The 27,993-nt window shown below is 39.5% G+C and overlaps 1 protein-coding gene across 6 annotated transcripts; it reads right to left on the minus strand.

The window, feature by feature from the left end:
• On the minus strand, nucleotides 1-27,990 carry LOC135484178 (alpha-mannosidase 2x-like). 6 transcript variants are annotated; one of them, XM_064765374.1, is made up of 2 exons: nucleotides 27,891-27,990; nucleotides 1-6,729 (listed from the first exon to the last, which is right to left on the minus strand). In XM_064765374.1, exon 2 carries the CDS (start codon nucleotides 6,440-6,442, stop codon nucleotides 3,125-3,127), a length of 3,318 nt encoding a protein of 1,105 aa, XP_064621444.1. In that variant the 5' UTR covers nucleotides 6,443-6,729; nucleotides 27,891-27,990; the 3' UTR covers nucleotides 1-3,124. The 6 variants fall into 6 exon arrangements, with proteins under 6 accessions (XP_064621444.1, XP_064621449.1, XP_064621448.1 ...); XM_064765379.1 differs by having other exon boundaries at nucleotides 27,962-27,977; XM_064765378.1 differs by lacking the exon at nucleotides 27,891-27,990 and adding an exon at nucleotides 24,633-24,823.
• Between the last annotated feature and the right edge of the window lie 3 nt (nucleotides 27,991-27,993).

Genomic DNA, 27,993 nt, shown 5'->3' on the forward strand with positions numbered 1-27,993 from the left:
AATAAATGAAGGAAGACAATAAGTTTATAGATAGACACATTGCTATTTCTTAAATAATTTGTTACATGATGACTTTCAAGTGTCCATCACCCGTTAATAAATGAGAGAGTATCACATCATGATACCTTCTAACCACAATCCATAGGATTGAATCCAATGAAAAACTGATCATTTTACACAAGAAAATCTCTCACTTATAGGAAATATTACAAATATTTAGTGTTGAGTCATCAAACAGATTAGTTGTTGAATAAAATACATGTAGAGCTTGAATCAAAGTGTCAAACACGAACAGAACAAAAGGTGTTGCTGCAGCAAAAAAACCATCGCCAACCTTTTTTTCATGTAAGCACTCAACCGACTTTTGAACAAATCCATAGGATTGAATCCAATGAAAAACTGATCATTTTACACAAGAAAATCTCTCACTTATAGGAAATATTACAAATATTTAGTGTTGAGTCATCAAACAGATTAGTTGTTGAATAAAATACATGTAGAGCTTGAATCAAAGTGTCAAACACGAACAGAACAAAAGGTGTTGCTGCAGCAAAAAAACCATCGCCAACCTTTTTTTCATGTAAGCACTCAACCGACTTTTGAACAAAAAATTTCATTAGAAAATGCAGAGAAAAAATTTAGATTTTGTTTCAAGGTTCTGCCAGATTGAGCTTTACAACCATTTAAGTTTCCCACTTTCAGTCACTAGATCAAAGTTTCCCGCCCATCTATCCTATCAATTCTTCCTATCTTCACCAGCTCATTGTTACAGATGTGAAGGTCCTATAAACAGTTCATTTTAAAATAATGTTTAGGATGTATCCTATAAGAAATGACCAAAACTACAACTAAGCTACAAATACATAAGGACAGGTCCTATATAACCTGTTTAACTATAATAAAAGCACAGAAAGGGCAAGCAGCACCTGTCCTGAACTGAAGGAGTATTACATTACATAAACTTATCTCAAAACAATAACAGAAAAATGATAATTTACAAGAGTGACATGAAATATTTTATAAACATTACACTGTGTAACAAATCTATCTTTCTGTAACCAGGTGTAGGTGATACTCGAAAGTGCACACATGTCCAGGTCTGGCCTATACTCAATATCCAGCCTGTCATGAATAGCACCCAATAAACAAGGTGTCTCCAGTAATTAGTAGCAAGGTTAAATTTTAAACATTTACGAGTATGGCAAACTGGACATACCATACTAGACATGCGGCATACTGAAGTTTCTGAGCAGGCCACTATTTCGTTATGCTCAGGATATCGAGTATAGGCCAGACCCTAAAACATACTGTGTCTTCTCAATTAAACAGGCTTGAACCAGCTTCCCATTCATTATTAAATGTCCATAAGTACAGACTAGGGGAATCTGGCTCGGCTTTAAATGAGCAGGCAGTCTAAAACCAAACGTTGAAAATACCTCTTATTACAATACGAGATACAGACAAATTCCTGTGCCTTTCATTTTGAGTTTCTGGATCATTGCAAAAATGTTGAATTCACTATTACCGGGTTGTCAGAACACTTAATTTTGAAGTACGCAACGTCAGGTTTAAAGCCCTGAATTAGGCAATTGAGGGCTTTAAACCTGCAATTGATAATTTCCTAAATGGGTACATCATACAAAAGCGTCTGTCTTGACCAAAGAAACACCACTTGGTGATGTTGTGTCTGTACGGTCATTCCGACCATGAGTATGAAACTATTTGTAACACGCTGTAAATTGTACAACATGTTGCTTTTTTTTCTATTTACAATGTATAGAAAAATACTATTTTGATAAATATACTCTAAGCATATTCAGTACAGTGCCTCACAGTAGAAACTCTGCTTTCATTTGGTCATCTGTGATGATCTGAAACGATCCATTTTCTGAGATGAGATCAGAAAAACAGAATTCTTTTGCTTGGACAGGTCAGCACCACCCACCCTCCATTTTATGCTCAACCTCCCCAAAAGTAACTGTAAAGTGTAAGAAGATCATCGTTTTTGGGACTAAATGCGACGACATATAATTTTTACCGACAAGCTTAGATAAAAAGTGTCGCCAAACATCACCGGGCCACAAACAGCACTTTTACACTTCATTTTCTTTCAATTTGATTGATTTTTTTTTTCATTTAATTATACATCATAACTTAATGAGGCCACTCCATTAAAGTACATGCTGTCTCGAAATGGTGTCATAACTCAAACAGTAAAGGCATCATCTTTACTGAACTGACCTCTAAAAGATAGAAGTATTTACATTCTACTTGAACAATAACAAACGTGGTTAAGAGTATGTCTGAAAACTGGTTGTATGGACTGGATTGCTTGAAAAACCCGATGACCCTCAAAAGCTAATCTGATGTACCTGACACAAAAATTCACAGACGAAAAACATCTTTTGTTTGTTTTGAGACTCGCAAGTATCTGGAACCAGAACTGAGTATGTGAACTAACCAAACAGTGATAAATATGCATGAGTTGTGACTAAGTTTTCTTGATTAGTGTAAAAGACGATACCAAACTGAAGCTTTGATTCTTGATATATTTGATTGGAGATGAAGTGATAACCCTCTCAGGACACTGTAACATCGATCAGAGGCTGCGGCATCCTTCTCAATGCGCCACATTCCTAAGCAGGAATCTAGAAGACACCCATCATGCTTGTTTGGCTCAGAAAGCACAGGCCATGGAGCTAACAGGGTCTCTGGTTTGTCAATAGAGGATCGTAAGTCCCTCATTCTTCCTCGAGTGGCGAGTGAGAGCTCAAGATCTGTAATGGTAATCCATTACAAGCTAGATTCTGCCAGCCTGAAAGCCGCAAGATCCTAACCGAGTTAATAGTTTGGTTTCTCCTTTTCTCTCCACGAGAACCTATATTCAGTTCCATAACTGTCCACAAGGTGGCATTTCAATTGCCTCAAGACAATAACAGAGATGTGGAGCAAGTTACTGGTAACAATCACTAGATTTAAAACCAACTACCCCCAAAGAAAAAATATGTGATGACTAACAGTAATTTTCCGGGTCCTCCTTCAACCAAAAGGATCCACCTCTATCCTCTTCGCGATGCAATCAACACATATCATCATCTAAACATGGATAGTATCATCCGTGAAGTCATACAAAATTCATCTTGTAAGTTGCAATTTCCATTTGGTCCAGCTTTATTTCCCCGCGAACAGATAGTCGTTTCTCATACATCAACGACAGTGTCATCTCCGTCATGTCCTTGATCTCGACATCGCGCAAGAAATTCGCCTCCACAACACCATTTGTTAACTTACATTCCAAATCGTAAGTTCTGAAGCCACACTGGAACCCCTTGCGATGCAAAATCAGCACGACATTTGCAGCACTAGTGATGTTTTTTGATTCCATTGTTTTCATATTCACGATATCAACATCACAAGGGAGGGAGGACGCAAGAGGACTGAACGTGTTCACAAAATTCTCAGGATTTCTGTAAACTATGAAATTAGTCACTGGATGGCGTAACTGATCTGAAATAAGTAGACTCAGAAGTGATGGGTAGGAAGGCTTAGTCTCCTCAGACACCCGTGGTAGACTAGATTGTGGTCGCTCTAATAGCAGTGCAAACTGACTTAACGTTTTCTTACTGTCATACACCCCCTCCCCCAGACCGCGATTATCGTCCGATGACAACTTCCTATCTAACATCACCTCTAAACAGCCAGTTTTGAGGCTGGACACACCATGAGACTGTGCTGATAAAATGGAAAACCTTGTGTCGTTTCCTTCAATATAAGCCATTGCTGACATTGGCTGATAGTTACCCGCTATGTAGTATTTCTTGTGGCTTTTATGACGGACTGTTTGAAAGCCGTTCAAATCCGAGTACCAGATCTGACCATTTTTGACAGAGGTTGTGAACTTCATGATAATTTCCTTATCCATCCATTCGTGGTCTGTCGTCAAATCAATGTTATTTTCAACCTGTAGGGCAGCACCTAGCGGCTTCTCAGTGTGCAGTATACGAACGACATGTTGAAGTGCGTAATACTTAACTCGAACCTCTGACACTAGAGGTCCTCGCAACACTGAAACTTCTGGATCTCTTGAGAAGGATCCAGATCCAGACGTAGCAGAACTCTGGGGCATGAAAATGTATGCCCCACTTCCGCGGGAGTTGTACATCATGAAAGACAATGCGATATCAATCACATGATTATCATCGAGAGTCGTGACAGACAACAACAAACCTCGGTGGTTAAATTTTGCACGGATGTGGTGGTTTTCGAAAACGATTCTCGAATGTGGTGAAGTATCGAGTCTTCTCACATTGAAAATAGATTTATCCTTTGCTGCTTGGCCTCTGAAAGGATTACTAAATAGAGTGGCTGTAATGGCCACACCGGCAACCCTTGCCTTGACCTTTTCAGGTATGTCCGTCAATATGAAGACCTTCATTGCAAGTGGTGGGAGATCAGTGTAGAATATCAACTCATAGTCAATGATGGAAACATCGGAGGAACCCACCCAGATCGGGTTTATCTGACTGGGAACTGTGTCACCCTTGGAATCAGTCACCTTAATCACGGGACTACTCACTCTGAACTGCAACAGTTCAAATCTGTGTTTCCCAACCGGGTTAAAGATCACAACCTTAGTCCCATCAGGTGTCACAGTCACTAACTTCTTCTCCGGATGAATCTGATCCGAACTCCGAGCATCGTCAACATTGATGAAATATTTATTTTCAGGTTTGCCATCGGCGGGTTCTTGCAGATCTTTCAGAAATAAATACTGAGCAGCAGTGACTGTTACTTTTTTCGTTGACGCTTTTGCATCCCAAAGTTTGACCTCGTAATCTGCAACCGTCTGTGGCTTTGACGTCCCGGTAATAGCATCGTGATGTTGAAACAGAGCTAAGCTACGACGAGCAGTCGTCAATCTTTTCAAATTCCCACTACCGTGTCTGAATGGCTTTTTATAGTTGGACTGATACGCCATTGCCAGACTGTTGAGTATCTCAGCGCTACGGAGGTTGCTCTCAATTTCACGTTCTAACTGTTTGTAAAATGGCCGTGTTGTGAAATAACCCGTCCAGTATTCCTCGTCACGATCCATATATGGATAAAACCCACCGTACAGCGTCGGGAACTTCCCTCCCTTCAACTTGCCTGCTTTTTCAACTTTCTTAACAGCTGAAAAATAATCTTTTAAAGTACCAAACTTTGCATCAATGTTCCAGTCTTTTCTTGAATTCATATAGTTGAAGAGTTTGTTATAATTGACATACTGTTGGTCCCATTCGATCTCCCGATCAAAACGGAAATCATCTCCTAACGGATACAATATAATGTTGTGACGGAAGTGTTCCGCTTTTGCTCTGAATTCATCAAGTAGATACTTTGAATATTTTTCTATGTTATCATTTGTAAGAATTGGTGGGTTTCCCTCGCCGTATTCACCGGGTATTTTCCGAAAGTCAAACAAGAGGCAGATATAGGGATTTGGACCACAGGAATGCTTTATACTGTACAGGACGTAAGGTAACAAGTGGCAGAAGGCATCCGTTTCCCCATTTGACTTATCCCAATACTGCCGCCAATGAAACTCTAAATTCTGATTTTGCCTCAGTTCTGCTTTCACCTCGTCGTGAATTCTTAAGATCACCATGTCCTTTACTCCGGCGCGGTTTAGAATATACGGCATTGTTGACGAGTAGCCAAATGGATCAGGTGACCAGCTGATCTTCGGTTTCACACCAAGGTTCTTCTCCAGCCATTGGTGCCCTTCTATCAACTGATCAATGATGGCAAAATAATGCGTTGACGCTTCATCAGGGGCTACCCAGCCTCCATTTACGATCTCTAACTGGCCACGCGTGATAAGATTCTTAACTCGAATTTTTTCACTTTGATCTAACTCATCCCACCACATGGACAAAAACACAGTCTCCGCCCAAATGAATGTCATATTAGGATACTGTTCAAGTTTTGCCATGATATTTTGCAAGATTGGCCTTGTTTGTAACAGGTAGTACTGACCAATCGTCTGTAACCATCCAGGGTCATTATGAGAGTGCGGCATCAGGATTACCGTCAGCTTATCTTTGTAAACAATGTCTTTATCATCACGATTTGTCTTCATCGCCAATAAAGCATTGCCTTGATAGGTCAATTTCATCTTGTTGAATAGGTCATACGTGCTGAGACCATCGGTGGGCAAGAGTCGATCAGCCAGCTGACAACTACCGTCACCTTGGACCTGTGCCTGAGCCTCCTTACTGTGACTAACGACGGCTCTTGACTGAGTGTGCCAGTTCGATGTGTGGACTTCTGAGCTAATGATGTCATGACGCTGCATCCTCGTTTTTGCTCGTAAGAGATTATCACCAAATAGGAAAAACATGATCGTAAGGGTCACAAGAAGCGAGATCACAGCAATAACGCGATATGAAAACTTCATCATCACGGCATCAACAGCATTGACCACTTGGGTAAAAAAATCACGGTCCGAGTCGCAGCTAATATAGCTGATAGTTTACGTATCGCTTGGAGACTTATGTATATAAGATTATGATCAAAACATTGATTTCAGTCACCGACGTCTTGCAAGGCTGGGAAGAAAATCATGTATCGTCTCCGTTCAAGCTTTGTGTCGCGGCAAAATAGATTGGAGCAGACGTCAATTTCTGTGCTGCGGTTTTCTCCATCATGTTGTGTCTTCAGATGTTAGATATGGGCTGTACCATAGACCTGCAAAACATGAATTAAAAGAATATTAAACAAATGAGTTTCACTAACTCCTGTAAAAGTATGAAGTTAACCTATTGGAAAGATGAGCTAAAGGCTAATAAAAAGCTGCCAAAGGTGATCAGACCTGAAAAGTATTCAAAGATGTTGTAAACTTGACATCCTGACTATCCTGAAAGTACTAATGAATGTTAGTTATCTAATCTATACAGATTTCAATCAAGGCACAGCATAAACACTCAGATAATCCATTATTGGTCTCCAATACTCATGGGACCCCAGGCAACCCAAGGCTCAAATTTCTCGAAATTAACTGAAGTCCCTCAGCAGTGCAGCACCTAAGGGAGAATGGAGGCAAAAAAGGTTTCTGGATCAGTTGTCATTTCAGATCATATGCTAGGTATGACTGATTATGCTATAGACTGCGAATTGATCACGGTACAGGCAAGATTGAACCTTTGATCAGGATTTCCCAGTCTCCAGGCTGCTTAAAGAATAGGAGTTTGTATTTCATGGGGAGTTTTTTTCTTTCCAAAACCCAACTTTACCTCCCAGTTGCCGCACTCTCCTCAATCAAATCTCACCTGTTTCACCCATTTATCCTTGACATAAACCCAGGTGACTGATGTGTGTGGTTAGTGCACACCAGGTGGACTGGTTATACTAGTTTTTATGACAGTTTTTCTTCAAAAACCCATTAGACGGGAGAACACAAGTTACTGTAATACGAACAAGACTTCTTGTATATCTCGAAGAAATCTGGTTTTCTATATTGATAATATTAAAGATTCCTCCAATAGCACTATTTCAAATACTAAAAGTGTGATACACATGAATGCCAATGAACAGATGTGGAATAGCTCCAATGACCATAAAACAACACCAAGCATCTGGGCATCGTAAACAGCAAAATCAAATAGTCTCGTCTTCCAGCATCCACGTGACCACATAGAATCGTGACTATTATCAAGTTACTCAATAATCCATAAAGGAGTAATTGACTTACAACTCCAATTGCACTATACAGGACCATTATGGACTAGATTCCTGATGGCAATCACTCCAACTCGGGGATAATCTATATAGAGAAGTCACTGAATTACAACTTACCTTTTCACTAAATCTTGAGGAATGAAAGACAAGGCTTTCTTTCCATAACCCTTGCATCAAAACGATAAACACATGCCTGCATGGATCTGTCTAAATGATCTTCCCAAGCAGGAGAAAGACTTCGGATCAGTGCACCACAATTAGATGTGCCAGTTCTTTGAGCAGCAAATTCCACTTTGGCTAGTCAAATATATTCATGTCTAGGCAATATATCCCTACAATGTTAAATATATCCCTCTCCTGTCAAATATGGCCCTGATCTCATAAGATACATTGCATTTAGATTAATAGAGAAGCCTTTAATCCAAACATGACAAACTCCACTCGTGAAATGATGGACACGCGCTTCCCTTGGCGGTGAAGCAGAATCTGGTAATCATCAGACTGTGAGCCAGCGCATACGACAATAGCGTCATCGCACGTTCTTACCAATAGTCCGCCATCATACACCAATGCATCACCATTATCGGTTCAATCCTGCATCAATACATGGCCAAAGCAAAGCCGTCGCACGCCGAAACTGTCAATAGATAGCCGCATGGATATATGGTCACTGTAACAAATCATGCTGAGGAGAATGATGGAATACCGTTCACACATCTCTCGTGGAATGAAATAAATAACTGTCAATGAATAGATTGGATCGGATCAATAAGTATGTGTGACTTGTTCCAAGTCGTGACATAAAGATATTGAACAAATGACATTTGAAATATGACAATCTCGAGCTATTACAGAAAAGGGAAGCTGTCAGAGAAAAACTATTTTGAAATGAATGGATTAGAAGCTCGTATTTAGAGGGTCAGGAGGGACTGCCCTCCAGATATCTCTGAAGAACATGCTTGTCATGCAGATTTGGGACAAAAAGCTGTTCTGCCCCCGCCCCCTCGAACCAAAAATAAGGCCATGCAGCAGTCAGAAATGAAATGGTCAAGACTTCTGTGCCTCTTTTCATAATGACAGCAGGAGTTGATCTGCGGCATATTAATTTTTCAAATGGGTGTTTTTGGTACACTTAGCTGATCATTGCCAACATACAACACTATTTGAGCAATTAATCAAAGTAACGAAATTTCATATACATATTTCATTATCAATAGAATATTCTAATGAATAACTGATGAGAATCCAAGATTGATGACTAAAAACACTCCTAACTCGACACATTATTGCCAAGGCCATACATGTATTAAGGAATGTGTAATTCCACATCAAAAGCACACTCGCCTACATTTTAGATAGCGTCCTTCAAAGGGAAATTAATTTGGTTCTGAAAGCTTCAAGCAAATAGAATTCACGTCAGAATCACAAATCAGTTGGATGGATTGAACCAGTCAAGTGAAAAGAAAACACACTTGTGTGAATACAAACAATGAACCACACAAATTTGGGAGTTACTTTTTTGCGAGCGAAAGACTACCAATATTTTTTCATATGTTGTTTATTTCTTGACCGAGTTTACACAGTGACAGAGCCCCACGACGCACCTGGCAACTATATACATTCGTTTTCAAGATGCAGCAATGGATATCATGCATATTTCATCAGCAAGTTCCTCAAGAGGGGATCCCGGCAGTTGCATTCTCACAGCAATATTAACAAAAATGGAATCAATGGAATTATATTGGGTCACGTGATAATAACTTTTACGGTGCTTTTCCAATAAAGCAATAGACCCAAAGCGTTAACATCATATCAGCCAGAGTGATGAACACGTAGCCTCTAATCGTACTCTAGCTATGCAAATTGGCAGAACGCCTGGGGACGCTATTGTCACCGCTTCTACTTTATCATACATACAAGTAATAGATTCAAATTACCATCATTTGAGCCATTATTAACAATGTTTATCCAATTAGGCATCCATCTACACTTGTTCAAGCTAAATGTGTGCATGCGTAATTACCGCAGAGTAATGCAAGTGCATATCACATAATATCTGATGCCAATTTCATATGATGAGGAATGAGAAGCTCAGAGAGCTTTAATTTTTTATAGCGTAGGTGAAAATATATATGTGTGAACCCTTTGATGCCTGTCCGCCAGACACCCACAATGTACCCAAATAGGCGGTGAAGAAAATCGGTTTTTCAACCAGCAGCGATAATTTCTGAATTGACATTCCAATAGGATTTGACTGTTTCAACAAGTTTAATGCAACAGTAAAGATGTGGTAAGCTGTACTTACCAAAGGTCAGTGATTGTCTTTTTACGACACAAACGTTGAGTAATCTTCTTCATATCAATTTAGAGATCATCAAAAACGATTTTAAAAGGCCATGCTGTGAATTGCTCTGACACAGACTGCAATGACCGTTTGGCTTGTCAACATAGATCTATATAACCTGATATCTGTAAATACGGCTGAATAATACAGGAAATTAAAAACTGGCAGACTTTATTTGTCATGCTGATTGGAAAACGCTGAATTAAATTAACTCTTCGCGTGCTGATCCAATGCTGCAATTGCCATATGTTTCCATCCAAAGTGTACACGAAATGTTGGTATAATGTGCAGATTTTTCTGATGCAACGAGAGACTCATCTTGACCCACCAAGTCTTGACATCTCAAGACTGCTCCTCAAAGCTTGTATACTGGGTTATTTGCTGTACAAGCCACCGGGAGCCTGGACACAAGAATTGTCATTTGCAGGACTATAACTCTGTGAAATACATTGGTTGACAGCCACCAGTAACTTACGCTATTCCTCCCAGAATACTAATACTTTTACAAGCAGTACTAAACAAAATAAATTGAAAGTTTACTCGAAATGGTAAAATCAATTTTACTCATTTTCTTAATGGAAGCTGTGTTTACAAGTCCCTCTTGCAAAATCGGCAATAGGGTAATTTGCAATTTAATGGCATTACAGAAAGGAAGCTACACTTAATTCAATGACGTTCCAAAATTAAAAACATTGTAAATTGCTCTTCAGATTTATAGGAATTTCACTAAGCAAATTCCACTTGAATTTAATCAGCATTTGATTAATTTTATCCTTAAAGTTAAATTGAATATCTCATTGCCATGTTCAAATTGATTAAGCCGATAGAATTATCACTTGATATGATTACAACAGCGTAAAGACAATCAAACTATTTCACCACAAAAATAAATGGAAAATGTCAAGGACGCAAATGTCTGACAAAGGCTTGCCACTGAAGTGATTTGCTAGGTCACAAGCAATGTATTAGGCATTCGCCTCATGAACCTGACACATTAACCTTGGGACCATCCGCCCCTCTGTCCCTTACATCACCTCATTCGGAATAAATCTGCCACAACGTGTAGATATATTAGCCTCATTACGAATACAAGTAATTCATCTCTGCAGAATTCAACAGCCACGAACACGCCACGAAATACCAACACAAAATCATTTAACTTCAAAAAAGATAGCAAAAAAATCGGTTTAGATTGTCATCATGTCTGTAGACCTTTCTTCGCGTTTCACATCTCAAGAGATTGCACATCGTGCTGGCATTCATCAGAGATGCCGCTTAATGGCAGACGTCAGTTAATGGTAGTAGCGCTTCGTTTTATCTTCACAGAGTCTCGGTGACAGATGCTGCTGCAGCTAACATGATTTAAAAGGACATTACTGACAGCTGGTGATCGAGAGAAAGGATTAATGTGATATGAGCTTGCATGTCCAACACAGTGTTTATGGAGGAAATATGGTAAAGTAGAACCTCTCTATTCAGGACCCTCAGGACTAACAAGTACTGTCCCTAATAGAAAGGTGTCCTGATTAAAGAGGTCAAATTGTATTGAGACAAATGATTAGTGACCAAAACTGGTGTAGCATACTTTACACGTTCCATCACAGTCTTGCTGGAGCCAATTTTTGCTGCATAAAGGAAGCAAGATTCAACAGACATTGAGAGAGAAAATTTCTGGCAGTATGAACGATATTGTAGTCGAAAAAAGGGTTAATGGTGAACTACATAACCAAGTGAGTGATTTACCGAGCAGACACAGGCACCGAGATTAGACTTGGGCGAGATTTCCATTGACTACATGTATCAATCAATAGAGTCTGCGAGCTATTAAAATCATCCTTATTTATACGTTATCGCAGCAGTATTGCCAATATCAGAGCCGAGACAGACTGAAAGGTTGTGACCAAATTGCTAAGTAAGAGGAAGATGGGGTTTGTCTTGGCTCTTCATCATGATAGTGACACCCAGAGCTATTGTTCCATTTGGCAAATGCACTATCTGAAGAAACATCCCTTGCCAAGAGAAACGATTAATTATACCATGCACAATGCCTTATACTACTTTTTTCATGTATTCTCGGCCAAACATACTGAGTCTAGATCACTTACTACTGGAAAAGTTATTGGAAAATAGGAAAATCTGCGGTCCTATTTCTCCCATTTTCTCAATATGAGAATTGCAACATGACTGTTTTTCCCTTGAGGGTCACATATTGATTAAATTAATTCAAAGCTACATGTATCATCACAAAAGCTAAACTCTGTGTCATCCACATTTCAAATTAAAACTTGCCTTCTCTTCATGGTAAAGGTCCCCCCCTACTAATCCCAGTATTGATTGCCAAGGTATGACAATAACTGTCATTTCTTTGACAATGTACACCCTCAGTGATCCTCCCCTAATTAGGTTTTCACCCACTGTTTCCCTTTGAGAAGCATCTTTGAGAACATCGTGTTTATCTTGTCATTGTTAAAGCCCTATCTCCTTTGAGTTTTGTTTTGCACTCCCCAGCTGGTATTAGGGAACATCTCCGTGATCTCTCATCTTCGTGAACTAAAATGTGCTATGTCATAAGTCATATGACTCAGTAACAGGTGCAAGATGGCTTGATATATTATTCTCGACAGAGTAAAATTCCAATACATCAGTCCGCCTTGTCTGATCAACATCTGTATGGGGGCATCCATACCTTTTGCATTGTTCAATCTATTATTCTTGGCTTCCATCACACTCCCGGTGGACCAAACCACACAGCAGCTCGTAATTCTTATAATCATGTATACCCACCACATTACCTCTCATCCCATATCCATTAGAAACTAACCAAACACAATGAAGGGTAATGGGGGAAGACTTCAGGGAATATTTACCCAGATCACCGTATTATTGCCATTCTTCACAGTCTCATCTTATTTATTCTGCCAATGAAATACTTGTATTATTCATATCTGATAAACAAAACCTGTTCATAGGAGTTGAATGCCATGAAACATTGCCCCACGGCTGACCCTTTAATTGGTACGAGTAGGAATATGGTTAGCCGTAACTATCTGTCATACCAAGTTTCTTCCAGGGGCAATGTTCTTCTGCTATGTTTGCTCTGGCTTCCATCTTCAGTAAGGCAGGAGTCCATCTCAAGCTGCTATCCACTTGGAAGGGGGTCTTTTGACTATCCTAGTATAGACACAAGGTACTTGACGAGGAACCTTAAAAATGTCTCACTCGAAGGACAAATAGCCCAGCAATGATCCATCAGAGAGCTTAACGCACGAGCGTCTGAAGGCCCTCATCCCCCTCCCCCCATCACAACTTCTTACCACCGCCCTCAAACAGGATAAATGTCACCAATTCTAGCACATAATGCCTCAATTCTAGCCATCTTGCAATGATGTGCTGCTCCATTGTAGAGTATCGCTTCATCCCCCTGATAACGAGTGCGAAATAACTCCCTGATATCTTCATATGAAGTGGGCCCCATCCCTGTCGGTGATGAGCTGAGAGTGAACAGATTTTTCCATGGTGATTTTTCACATGCCTGCATGAGAAGCACTCGGCAGAAAGGTGCTGAACATGTGCAGGCTGATGATGATCAATGGTTATCAGCGCATCAGCATCCAACGCGATCGGGCATATTTCCACGTTTTCCCAAAATTGATGGCCATTGAATCATTCCGGTGCATGCTCTGAGGCATATTAAGCAAACTATTACTGCTTGCTTATTTGAATCACAAGGGTGTTTTTGTTAACCCTCTGTTTTTAAATGTTTCTTTCATCCCATTAGAATCAAGAGCACCATTGGAGAAAATAAATTGGGAGTCCACTCTTCAGAATATCACTAAATGTGGAATGTCACCACTGGACTGAATATATATCATTAAAATGGAACATCTGTTTTTTTGTAGTTTTTTTTCAATTTGGCAAAACCAATACCCAATTTCTTTTGACGAGATGATCTCCTCTTACTTTAGGGCAACTCTAGCTAACTACCCAATGCACAAGGATGGAGACCACACCTTTTCTGCCAACCAGGCATTCGCTACATGTTCATCTGACACTTTCCATCACTTTTAATGATGAAAAAAATCATCGCAGGATTGTAAATGAAAAGTTAGCTGTTCACCGCTTGTGGCTTATCGCGCCATGTTTTTTTAACAGCAGATGAAGCAATCGCGGCTGCAACACATGACAGAACAAACTTGATTGAACCGCAGATGTAAATTATGAGTCCATGCTAAGTATTCGGTTCGTCTTAACATATCATGTCGATTTCTGTATACAACGGCGGATGGTGAAATAGAAAACTGCTGGTGAAATCAGGTATGAAAGGCATGATTTTTACAATGGAACATGCACTTCAAAATGCTTCAATGGACTACAAGCACACGATCCAAAGGCACTGTCAAGATAACATCAAGTATGCATGCATAAATGTACATGATCATGTTGATAACATATGCATATTCTTCAACTGCTGCTGCAGGGATACCTAATGTTTTCACCTCATAAAAACAAGGCAATCATGTTTATGCAGAAGGCAGACTTCTGAGTCAAGAAAAATAGCAAAAACAGGAAGAATGGTTTGAATCTTGTTTCTATCTCCAGGCCACACCAATTGTTATTGGCATAGCAAGCTCATTTACTGAAATCGAAGTGTAAGCGGAATGAAGCTTTGCATTCACTTGCTTTCTGGGATGGAATTAAAAGATCCAAAATTCTGAGGGAGTGAATCATTTTAGATATGTAAGGGAAGACACGGCAGTGTTGGATACACCAGTAAGAATGATGATGGATGCCCCAACACCAAGAATTGGCCCTTCCTCTATTGCTACTACATTTAATACCTTTTCGTTTTTAACAAGAAACAAGAATTCCATGGTAGCCCAAAGGTTTTTATTGGCATAATCAAAACATGGGCTTTGTACAAATGCTCCTGGTCATTGATATCTCCAATAGAGAAACTGGTGTAGGTAAAAATTGCAGAACCAATCCTCAATAACAGCAGAGGTACATGAGGCAGAAATATTCCTTAGGGGCTTCTTGTTTCTATCTAATAACATGGTATCTAAATGGTAAAGGTGCAGTAAGGTTGCCAATTCGACTTTTTTGCAGCCAAGTATCAATATGTGCACTCCCAGAAAACATTCATGTCAACAAACTCAAAGTTTATGTCACCAGTTGATACTTTCCAATAGCATAAACTGTGTATGACCAAGATTTTCAGCCCTGAACGGGCAGAACACAGCAGTCATATCAATTGGGAGATAAGTGCCAAAGAAAACCGTGCTCTTCAGGAGGTTGTGAGTTCAACTCTCAGTAGGATCTCTGCTGTTTCATCTCAGTCTCCCATCTTTACAAGGTTTCAACACAGCTATGACTGTCTACAAGACATGGCTACTGGCTCCTCGGGTGCAGTTTTCTCAAGTCAGTTTTGCTTTTTCCATGCTTGATTTTATTCACTTTGCCATCACTCGCTTCCAAATTCCTATCTTTTCTGAATTTAAAACCTTGGTGACAATCTGCATTACCAAGGGTGACATTTACCCTTTTGGCCATACAAACACAAATAGACAAGCCTGAGTATCAACCTTTTAGTGCCAAAATTTGGAAGCAAACTGACACAAAAGTTGTCTTGAAAAACAACCCTGAACCAACTCACTTTAAACCTTCCCTCAAATTCATAATTCTTCATGTGCCGTAAACAAGTCCTTGTTGCTGAGTTGATAGCTCTAGGTGGAATATTTTAAAGACAAAAGCAGAGGAAACCAATACTCCTTTTGAAAATGTGAGCATCAAAGACATCTAGGAGCCTGGATATGAACAATTAGCTTCATTGGCAGCAGCAGACGCCCACGAGGAACTTCGGGAGACAATTCCATAAGAGTTGGAGGTAAAGCAAGATGGATGTCACAGTAAGACTGACACAGAGTGGTATAAAGCGACTTTGTGAATAGGCGATTTCTGTCAGTGCGATCTGCGACGTAGCCATGACAATATGACTCTTGATTGCAATTTACATGTAACTGCTTTCCAATTTGGCAGGTTTCATTTTTTAAATGATACAAGTTCTAGCACCCTCTCCACCCAAATGTCCTCCCCTCTACTTGTTTTACTGCAAATAGTAACAAAACTGTGCCCAATTAACCAAGAAAATCCGTTCATAACAAATTGCGAAGTGTTTATCATGTTTATATCGTCTGTGTGTCATGGCCCTGTGACATCATCACCAGGGCAACGAAAACATGCAAACACAAATAAATTATAAAGCGTTTTTATTACATACCTGATCATGATTCAAAATTATGTATCCTGAATTGTGACAGTTTGTGGAACTGCATCACAGGAATCCACAAGCGTTAAATGTTTCAAAATGAATGTCTTTATAGACTGTAGAATCAAGAATTGGAAAAGATAGACAGGCAGGTGTGAAAAACTTTGTCTAGCAACGGTATCTCTCAAATATCCTGAAGTCAGAATCATATGAAAAAGTCGACAACTTTTTCACATCAGGGTAGGGTAACTCCAAAGTATCCAGAACTGCAACTCAGGTTACAATCATCTGAAAGTGTATCTGTGAAGACTCTGATCAGACTATGAAGCAAGACTGCTGGCGGTCAGACCAACCATGCTGCATCTGTTAGAATATCGGTATAGAGAAGCTAGCTCGCTCGTAGAATTAATCAATCGACGCAGTGCTGCAAGATAAAGAGAATGTACTTTTCCCAATAACGGTGTGTGTCTCAATCGGATATGCCTCATGTCAGACACAAGAGCATGCACTGTTAAGAAGCTATTCATCATCAACGAATTGGGAGATATCCACCATGATGTATGTTTCTGTGAACAGATATGATCAGACTGCCAAGCACGACCCACCACACTTGCAGACCTACCACGCTTCTGCAGACAGAAAAGATAGCTCCTATCATCATTCAATCAACACATTCTACCACAAGTTAGAGAACTTTGAGGATAAATCACAAGAGTTTTCCACCAATGTTGTGATAATTTTGCAGGCATATGTACTGATATTGTTTACGTGGCACTGCTGTTTGAATCATCCACCTGTCACTTCCAGAAAGGTTGTCTCCCACTTCACCACATCATTGAAACCCTTCAAAGTTTCACCTCCAGATCAAGGAGAAAATGGCTCAGCATGTGACAACAAGACATACAGTATCTCAAGGCTGAGCGGAATGAATTACAGGAGCCATGTTTGCTTAGGATGTAAACCAAATTCAACCATGCATCCAATATATGCCTGAACGAGATCATCAGATAGTCTCTAAACATTTTAACTGGTGCGTCCCGACGGTGGGAGTCATAAAACAAAGTAGCGAGCCAACTGATTGAATTTTTTATGCTGGTTTTCATACAAGTATGCATGAACAGGCAGTTGGTTTCAAGTCAAAATTTGCAGATTTCACCAAACACAGTTGATGAGAAGAAAATGCATAAGATTAGTTGCCAGTCAGAGTACTAAAAACAATTCAATAGCAGGCTATTGAGGGTGCTTCCAATTCTCAGGCATGGAAAGAACAGACCTACGCCAGGCCATCATATTTTTGTAAATTGCGAGTACTCCATCAACTGATATTACTTAGTGTTTACCCATAACAACATCAACTAACCAGGTGCTCGGCTTGTTTAGATGTTCCATGTTCAACAATTCCGATATGTTCACATTGCGTCTCTCCCCTCTGGAAAAGGTAACCAAATGAATCCAGTATACAAACTGCAGAACCACACAACAACAACTTTCAATCAGCTCTACTGGAAGGAGCTTTGACGATTGACAATATCCTTTTGAAAGGCCTTGCAAAAGTTGTACTTTTGCAGCAGCCAATTAACCGCTCTAGAGACAGAGGTCATGGACAGAGGTCATGGAACCACAGGGCCAACTTTCTCTTGGCAGAATCCGCAGTGAAAATGAAAAAGACTTAAAGAGGACAAGCAAAATGAGAAGTCGAACGAAGAAAATTGAAGACCCTATCAAGACAAGACGGACATGCATTCAAGCAGTGACTATCTCATTTCCAATACGTCAGTGAGTTGAGAAGCTCCAATATTTGACAGACATGGTAAGAAGGAAGGAACATCACCTATTATCGAGTAGTGATATGAAGCGGGGATAACAAGGACTGGTGCACTGTAACAGCTACCTAACATCAATCTTTGCTAGGATCTCTGATCTCGGATTAGGTTTTCCAAATAATTTGCTTCCTATGTTCTTGTCACACGAAACAAAGGTGTGATGAAACCTAGAAAAGATCTCATCTAGTTTGGGAAAATACTACTCTGACATTTCATTACGCAGCACTTATACACATAAAGAGAAATGATTTGGAACACTGCTGGGGAAGGAGTATGATAACGATCGATCGAGTAACAGGTTCAATAAGAGAACGTGCTAAGGCAAGCTTATTTGAACAGAGATATTGAAGAGCTTAATCAATACTCGCTAACAGTTGAATAGCTGACCAAATAACAATTAAGGAATGCCACACGATATGCATGTACTTGATTTGGAAAAAAATTTACGAAGAATAACTTGATTTGGAACAAGCTTCACAAAGAATAACTTGATTTAGAAAAAGATTCACACAGAATCACTTGATTTGGAACAAGATTCACACAGAATCACTTAATTTGGAAGAAGATTCACACAGATTCACTTGATTTGGAATAAGATTCACAAAGAATAACTTGATATGGAACAATATTCACAAAGAATAATAGTATAAATGAATGACTGTTGTGGCTTCAATGTATCCAAAGGTGTTGTGGTACTACTGCATAACAGCTAGTGTTCTTCACATGGCATTTTCTAGTACCGGTAAGCGATTCCTGGTATGTGACTTGCAGAATTCCAATTTATTACATTACAACTACCTACAAGATGAACTCGAAAGTTATGAATTGCTTGTAGTAAAAGATATAGATGGGTTATGAGGAAAAATATGACCCAATTATACTTAATTTGCACCAACACCAAGACAAGACTTAAATACGTTAATTATTGAACTCTGTTGCTCTTGCCACAAATTAGCCAGCTTCTTTTCAAAGCAAAGGTGAATTCTCACATCAAAAACACCAATTTACCTACAGGAGCATTTATAAATTGTTTTGATATCGCTATTGAAATATTTTAGAGTATGTTATAGTTTTAAACCTTGAACTTTGATGACCAATTTTCAGAGCTAAAATACCAGTCCATCATAATTTCTGACATAAAACCATTAGATACGAGAATTTTATAGTGCAGATAGATGTGAGATGTAGTAGGTTGCTGAATAATTGTTGGCCTTAAGTTAGAGTGTATAAAACACATTTTTGACCAGGAAAAAAAAGTGGTGCATACAGATCTGTGTTAGATGAAAAATCTGCCAAGGCTCAAAATCCCTCCAAAGTTTATCGTTTCAAACCACTCTTCCTTAACAGAGAGTTAGAATGGGAATACTCTTTTAACCACCCACCTTCAAAACATTATACCACCCTTTCAATCAGCATTTTTAGCCGAAGAATAGATTTTAACAAAAAAACTTTAAAATCTAACTGATGCAATCCTAAACGAATGAGCCTGCAGTGATTCAATCCAACAGCCAAAAGCATTTAAAATTTGATGTAAGATGATTGCCTCCTATTCAGCTTCTTCCGAAAAAAAGATGCATTATATTGCATACTTATGTAAAAAGACAGAATAAAAGCATTTTACCCGATATGTTTATCCCTGGCTCTAAGCTAATGTTATTCAATGTGAAAGCATGCAACACAGACGAAAAAAAGACTTTGGATGAGAGCAAACAAAATCATCAATTCAATCGGATATTTCAAGAATTGACTTTGTTAAGCGCAGAGAGGGAACGATTATCTTGGATGTAAAAACAGAAATATCAGTTTTACTTTGTTTGCATGGAGAAAGGCAGTTGTGCAATGCCTTAAAATTGTTAAGCAGCCAGAAACTTGGTGGTAAGCTACATGAATTCCAATCAATGATATTCAGGAAGCGGTAACCACACCAGCGCCACCACTTTCCCAAATTGGTAATCTGAGCAACAAACTGGTATTCTCACACCGAAGTTTAGCTCTCCCAGCATATTTCTTCATTCGATGTTCACAAGATGCCCTTTTCATAATTCCCAGACGGAAATACTCTTGTGCTTTCATTTTGATGCTACCGCTGCAAACACCTCAGTCGATGAATATCGGATACATATGCCACGATGTAGCAATTGGACATGCCACCCATTTTTCATGATGTTGATGCGGAATGTGAGAATACAGATGATTAGCCAAACTGGAGCTGCATGTATTTGAGGAGTTATTGCCAAACTCGCACTTTTATGTACTTCAGAGAGCTGATGTACAAACTGTGCTGTAGGTATTGAAATTGTAGAATAACATTCTGCCAACGGTTTTTGTGCACTTTCAATCTGTGTAGACCCAAGCAGTCTTATGGTCACCAAATTCTCTGAGATGATAAATTTTTTGAGTGTTGGCGAGCAGTCTTCCCTTCAACAAGCAACCAAATCCACGGTAACTCCCATGTGACTAAAACAGTAATCAGTTTAGACCATTAGTTACACCGCAAGTAGTGAATCTGGCAGTTTGCAAGTAAGCTGATTTTGATTTAGCAGTCCCTGTGTGCCAAGATTTGGAGTCGGGAGTTGGTCCAACATACATATAAGGTTCCAGATTAATACCCTCATGCTACAGCTACCCAATCACTTGTGTATCGATAAGATTCTAAGACTATAAATTTACAATAATATGGCAATAGGAACATATCATCTTATTATCAGTCATAAAATTATGGCATAAATGTTTATAAACGTCGATATAAAACGCCAATCACCATATGTATGAGGCAAACCAATCAACCGTAGGCCATCAATCAAAGGAATACAGAATTCCTTGCATGTCCGACGCCAATTATCTGACCGAGGAAGAATCCGTGGGTCATGATGATGACCGATTGTGAATTGATTAACACATCCTGCTTGAGACCAGGGAAGAATTCTTCACGATTGTGACTGAATATTGCATCCCATCGGGGACTTTCTGCTAGAAAATCTCCATACATAGGTAGACCATCAGTTTCAACTTGTCCAGTGTAAATTATGCTTTCATGATATTCTTCAATTCTCTACGTCCCTCATAAGCAGGTAGCAATAAATAGTGGTCATGATAACTGGTTGGGGCTAAATAATTGTGTCCTATTAGTGACCCTCTATCAGCAGGCAACCGCCACTGAAAATGACCAAGACAAATGGACGTACACTAATGACTTGGACCGCCTGTGTTCATCTCCTTCAGAAAATGACCACGAATCGGATACTTATTCAATAGGAGAGCAAATCAATTGATCTATTTCTGATGTCGAGGGGCAAGCGAATGAGTCTGGAGTTCATGTGCCAAGTGGGGGGTAGTGTCTGGACATCCGGGATGCATTGTGGACACGGGAGAGGAAAGATAGCCTAGGATGGAATACGGAACAAACAACGTCCAATTCACTGGAGCTAAACGTGTGGCAAAAGCTTCAAACTGCTATACACTAGTACTGATGTGCCTATCATGGAAGACGTGAAGCATCTAGAATGTGATCAACGAGGTCATCAAATACCAAGGGCAACACTATAATTCAAATCAAGTAATTCAATGCAATATTACTCAGCTGTAATGAGTTTTGCCTCCAGAAGATCAACACAATTTCTAATAATGCATTGCCACTATGCTGAAGAAACCTTTGGAGAATTGACTTCAACACATCAATGGAGGAGAATATGTACATATCACATGGTTATGTACAGGGACGTCCTGGAGGTTCTCTTGGTGAGACAGACGTCTGAACTCACCAGAGGCTAAGGCAGAACGTCCAAATCAAATAGAAATGAATCAATATGTAGCCTGAAGATGTCACGTCAACATTGGCGGCAGAATTGGATGATTTGGTGACATGTCACTTTCAGCAGTCAATCAACGACAATATGTCTAATGCCACGGGTATCCAGAAGCCAGTAAAAGAGGGAAAGTGCACTGCATTTCTCATCAAAATTCCCGATGTGTTGCAAAATTTCAAGGTGAATTTCAAAGATTTTCATGAATTAGGCGGGGGGGGGGGGCCTGCGTCTGGTGCTCCCTACCTTGGATCTGCGCCTCAATGCGGTTCAATTCACATGGGATTAGAAGATGGGCACATTTCAGGCCAAGTTCACTGGTGTTCCAGGGTTCTTCAATATGATTGCCATGGGATACACGATCTTTAAGTTCTCGGTCACACCCACATAAGAGTCGAGCATGAACTTGAATTCACATCAAAATGTCAGACATGAACAAGATCCCAAACATGCCAAAGGTGACAATCTAAAATATCACAGAAGAACTTTTAAATAGATCCATGCCAATGACTAAAGTGCAGTGCAGTCAAGCAATTTTAGTTACTGTGACCTGAGATATCGCCATGACAACATGACTGGGGATTGGTCAAATTGCAATCACTCGTCATGTTGTCATGGCTCTATCGCGGGTCGCAGCAATTAAAATTGCTTGTTTGCACATTGCTTTGGACAACACGTTCATACAGTGCAAAACAATCTTGCCATTCCTGTATCACTAGACTGTTTTCGACACCCACCCACACATACACAAACAGACAACCCAAGCGGACCAAGTCACTAATCCTTTCTCCCTTGGTACACTAGCATTAGCCCCTGGTAATCAACCGAAGTAACAACGTTCCTCCCTTTTTCACCTTTGACCTTTAGAAGCATCGACAACAGGCTGTGACTGATAACCTTATAGATCAAAGCGTACCAGTAGAACTGATCAATGTCGCAGACAGGAAATTGTTCTTTGAACAGATTGGTAGCCTTCTTTGATTCAAATGGGGACTTGTTAGCTCCATATCTTAACTGGGAGAGAATATAGGGATAAAATCAATAAACATTTGTAATACAATAATGATGGTCTTCAGGTTGAGATACTGAACTTCATTGAAAGTACTAATCTGAATAGTATCTGCATCATTATTGTCATTGAGATCCTCAAGTGCCAACTCCGATATCCGCTAGGCACAAATTTTGTCAGTGTGCCGGAGCCAAGAGATAGATTTCTACACAGGATTTTTCATACAAGTTTAGAGTCAAGATAGGTCTGTAACCAAAAATATATCGCTCAAAAATATGTAAGGTGAGCGAGCTTATATATTTCATGCTGTAACCCAAGGGATAAATAAAATATCGAACCCAATAAAACATTGTTCACAAAGGTAAAGGGTGAAAAACAATTTACAACCAATGAGATCGCAAAGAGAATTCCAATAGTATCCGGTTTTTTGAAGGCCCTAGGATATGGGATCAAACAACAAAGCCCCCCCCCCCCCATGGTACAGAGATCATTACACAGACAATGCTCATATTCATATAGACGTTGTTATTGTTAACCCTTTGTGTTTCAACTCGAGGTGAGATATGAGATGGGGAATACAGCACAGACCATGACACCACAGCAACTGAGACAAATGTAACTCATCAGACTGGCAACGGGGCCCAAATCACCTTATAAATCGACCATCGCTTCCTTGAGACTCAACACCCGAGACCAGCTGGTAATGATCCATTCCATCCTGCATGACTTCACCACATTTCTCAACAAGGCTTATTTATATTAACCAGGACATCAATTCGGAGGGGGGGCATATGGGGATCCTCGAAAAGCAATTGTCCTTTCCAATAATGCAAGACAAGTCACCAACAATCCTCAGATCTACGGTATATCAAATTCTACAGATTTGGATTTCTTTTTAAATGTCACACCCAGAAGTGGGTTTAACCCCAAAGCAACATGCATGGATGAAATACAAAATTAGAAGTACAAATATTATCTTTCATATAAATATTGGTTTTGCTTTTTTAAGATTGGCAAAAAACAAAACTAGTCTTAACCTGTAAATGGTGTGATTTATGAATGTTCGCCATGTAAATAATGCCTCTGGCCAAGATTAGAATAGTAAATGGTGTACGAAAATATTATTCTAGTAAAGACTGGATTCACATTTCCGTTTTTATGCCAAATTAGCACACTGCCATTCTGATAAGTCACTGTCAGTGCATTCACAATAAGTTCAATGAACTATTCATTGGAATGTATTGCAAGCTGAAGGAAAACGATAAAGCATTGCTTTTTCTTTAAAATTTTTTTAACCTAGTTACATTTCTTAGTGTAGAATTCAGTCAGATCATGCACTTTGAATGTGTTTTTGATATGACAAATTCTCTTATATTAGTCTAAATAATTCAGACTGGCCCCACATTTCAAGATCGCAAAATCACTTGGACAAGTAACATGCAATCAAGATTTAATAAAGACTAGTCTTTATTCATTAATACGATGTAGCGGGGATTGACCTCATTGGTTAAGATATGGAAAAGTGCAGACCAGTTCACATATAATCACATGATCGAATATTTGCACAAAACCAACAACTTGGCATGTACACGCCAGCAGCACCAATTTTCAGCTGCACCCGCTAAACATACTCTAATCTAAAATGCTACATACACTAAATTATACAAACCTTGAAGTCGGAACAATAGACTCTGATCGTTTGGTTGATTGCTGCAAGCCTGACAATTTCTTTCAAAAATCATTCCGATTATAGTACCAACGTTTACACGAAATCACCACAGCAACCGTAGATAATCTCAACACATCGCTCAACACTATCGAACGTACTGAAAATGCCAGCCAATGACGTGAATGCTAACAAATTCAATCAATGATCGCTAATGCTGCTGATCCGCTATCTGATTATTTCCCGTGGTGAAACACCGGGGAAATACACAAGTTTAGCAGCAGAGGCTGACGCTTCATACCCAAGGGATACGTACAGTTTATCCCAGTCTTCATTCCATGCTGGCAGTATTCCGAGCGTAGGTGTACAGAAATTTTCACTTCAGTCATAAAACTATTGAAAATTTGGCAATTTTGAGATGGAAATGTCAAAGGTACAAATAGGGAGCTGCAATACTGTGGGTGTTTGTACAAAACCCTTTTATAATACATCAACTCACTTGCCCCTGATACCATCAAATCTTTCTGAAAAACTACATTTCAAAGTAACGAGAAAAAAAAAACAGCTCTCAAAGATTGGTTTAATCCATTTACTGATGAGATGAGACTGCACAGTGACAGAAAAAGATTTGGGGCAACTCCATACAGAGTTTATCATCCCCAAAAGACACTCACATCCCGAAATCATGGCAGTCTATTTCCCGTAAGTAATAAACTGTCATGGTGTCTGTGAGCCGTACACAAAATGGGACAGCTCCATCCGCCATGTCCGGGTTATTGAAAGTCAACAGACATGAGGATTCTTGGCAACCAAAGTTTCTAAATCAGCAGAACTTCATAAAGTTTTTAAACTTCTGCTTATTTGATTTCCATTCGAACAAGTGCATCCTGGGTTACCATGGAAACAAAAACATCAGTATTGGACATTTTTGTCATCTGCATACGTGTAGCTAGACATAGGTTGACAACAGAGAAGGAAGTCTTCCAAACTTCCTGAAAGGTAGACAACTACTTCCTTTTAGATATTTGTAATCGTGTTTCGAAAATATGATCAAACCATCTTCCCCGACACTCAACTCTCATCCATGATGACATACCGCCAATATTGAGCACACACCTCCCGATCATAAAAAATTTATGTACTTTTTCACAGCGACACCTAAAATTTCACCTAATTTAGCCAGACAACTCTCCCTTTTTAAAGCTGAGACTAAAGGGGGACTATAGGCAGGAGGAGAGGGGCTAATTTGGCCATCTTCAAGTGACAAGTATACACAGTAAGGGCCCTTGGTCTTGTCAGACTTAGCACTAAATATATCCCTCGTACAAGCTAGAATCATTTCGACCTACTGTGAGATGTGAGAGACCCCTATTGGTGGCTTTGTGTAATTTTATCTTGCCTGCCTAGAGCGTGCTGCTTATATTGTCCCTTTAAATAAATCCCTGTTGCAAATATGTTGGAAAATAACCTAGAACATCTGAATGATTTATTTGGCAATGTGGAGTCCGTCATGCCTGACAGGAAACCCACACGTTGTTTTGAACTTGAACATGTTTTATAATTAATAATCCAATTGATTCCTGACAATCCGCATGATGCCTGTTTGTGAAATTCATGAAAGTGGACAGAAAAAATATGGCCGACATGACAACTAGTCTACCAGTCATGCAGATTTGATATTGTGGCGATAAACTGATCTCCTGGCCTATCAGACCATATTATGCAAGGGAAATTTGATTGTCTTTTACTGGAAATATGGAAATGACATGATACAGATCAGCGGGAATTGTGCATAGAGAAAGCAAGAGGGTTTCGGCCAGTGTTTTGTTTGTTATGATACTGTTGTTATAATTACCAGTACGATAATACTCGATATAGTAGAACCTCCCTTAAAAGGACAATGTTAAAAGATGTTGTCATTTGAAATAGAGAGGTGACCTTGTTATAGAAACGACCAATTTTGGGCCCAGAATCACTGCTCTTTAGATGATAGATGGTGTCTTTCTAGCGGCAATGCCAAAGTTGAATTTGTTTGAGGAGGTTGCAATGTACTTTCAATTTCGAAAACATATCATGATATTTTGTGATGCATCTGAAATGATACGCAGACATTCTTATCTGCTTGTGCTTTCCAAGGGAGACAAGTAGAGAATGACATGATAATGTAAAATTATTATGAGAAATCATGTGGTCTACATGAACGACAATCAACAATAAAACACCCCAAAACTAGGACATCTCAAGATGTAATCAAGTGAAGGTACCTATCTATCTAGGAAAATGGCAATTAATGCAGCAGGAAGGAACATAAACTACATGTTGTAACTGGCATTCTGAGTGTATCATTGTTAACAAAATCTAACAAGATCGATCATAAACAATGACGATTTTACAATATCTGGGTTACACAGTGGAACCTCCCTTAGCGAACACCTCTGTTAGCTGGACATCCTTCCTAATGGGGACACATTTTTGGTCCTACGTTGGTCATTTCTATACAATTCAAGCTCTGTAATCAAGACATCTGTCTATAATCACAAAGGACAGCATCTGTCAGTTCCAAGGGTGTCAATGGGAGTGGTTCCACTGTCTTATTATTTGTTACCCACTCTAGTGTTGTCAAGTCCTTGACACCCTGAAGAGCCAATTAAGGGAAATATTTCAGCAACAATTGACACAGTTACAGGGCTACAAATGAGTCAACAATTAATACAAGCAATAAAATAGAACGGCAAATCAGTCCACAACTGTTTTTTGGCACTTTGACCTTTCGACTTGAATAGCTACACAGTTATGTTACAGACCTACAGTGACTACGCCTTGCAAGGCCAAGGCCCCTAGGCGACCCCCCTGCATGGTCTATTAGCTTTCCTTTCACTGGTAGGCTTCCATGGTAGGCCTAGCATTGCTATATTGTCTAACCAGCTAACTTTACTCACAAACTGTTTGTGATGAGGAGGCTCCAAAGAGTAGGCCAGTCGTCAACATTCCAAGCTGACGTAGGCCTATCGACTGACTACTGCTACTAGCACTAAACTATAGTATTCAATCCATACTTGTTACTAGTGATAAAAACTGCAAAGTCAGGAGAATGAATAATGAAAAACATTGTAGACCCCACTCACATGCATTTAGTACAGAGGGATAGTGCATACAAATGATGAATGTGAACACCAAAACTTTATGCACTGCAAAAAACATTGTCAGCACGAAAAAAAGGAAAAAGACTATGTACACTTGACATTGATGCCATAAACTTACCAACTGCCAACGCTTTATATCGTTGTTCATTCGGTTTTCTCATAAATCGAGACTTTGATAGCACCATTTACCTATCGGGAGAACTTGGTGGGTCATTTTGTGA

This window comes from Lineus longissimus, chromosome 3 (assembly GCF_910592395.1).
Source record: "Lineus longissimus chromosome 3, tnLinLong1.2, whole genome shotgun sequence".
Classification (NCBI taxonomy): domain Eukaryota; kingdom Metazoa; phylum Nemertea; class Pilidiophora; order Heteronemertea; family Lineidae; genus Lineus; species Lineus longissimus.

Excerpts from the sequence above, each read along its gene's own strand:
- LOC135484178 (XM_064765374.1), bottom strand. The coding sequence starts at position 6,442 with ATGATGAAGTTTTCATATCGCGTTATTGCTGTGATCTCGCTTCTTGTG.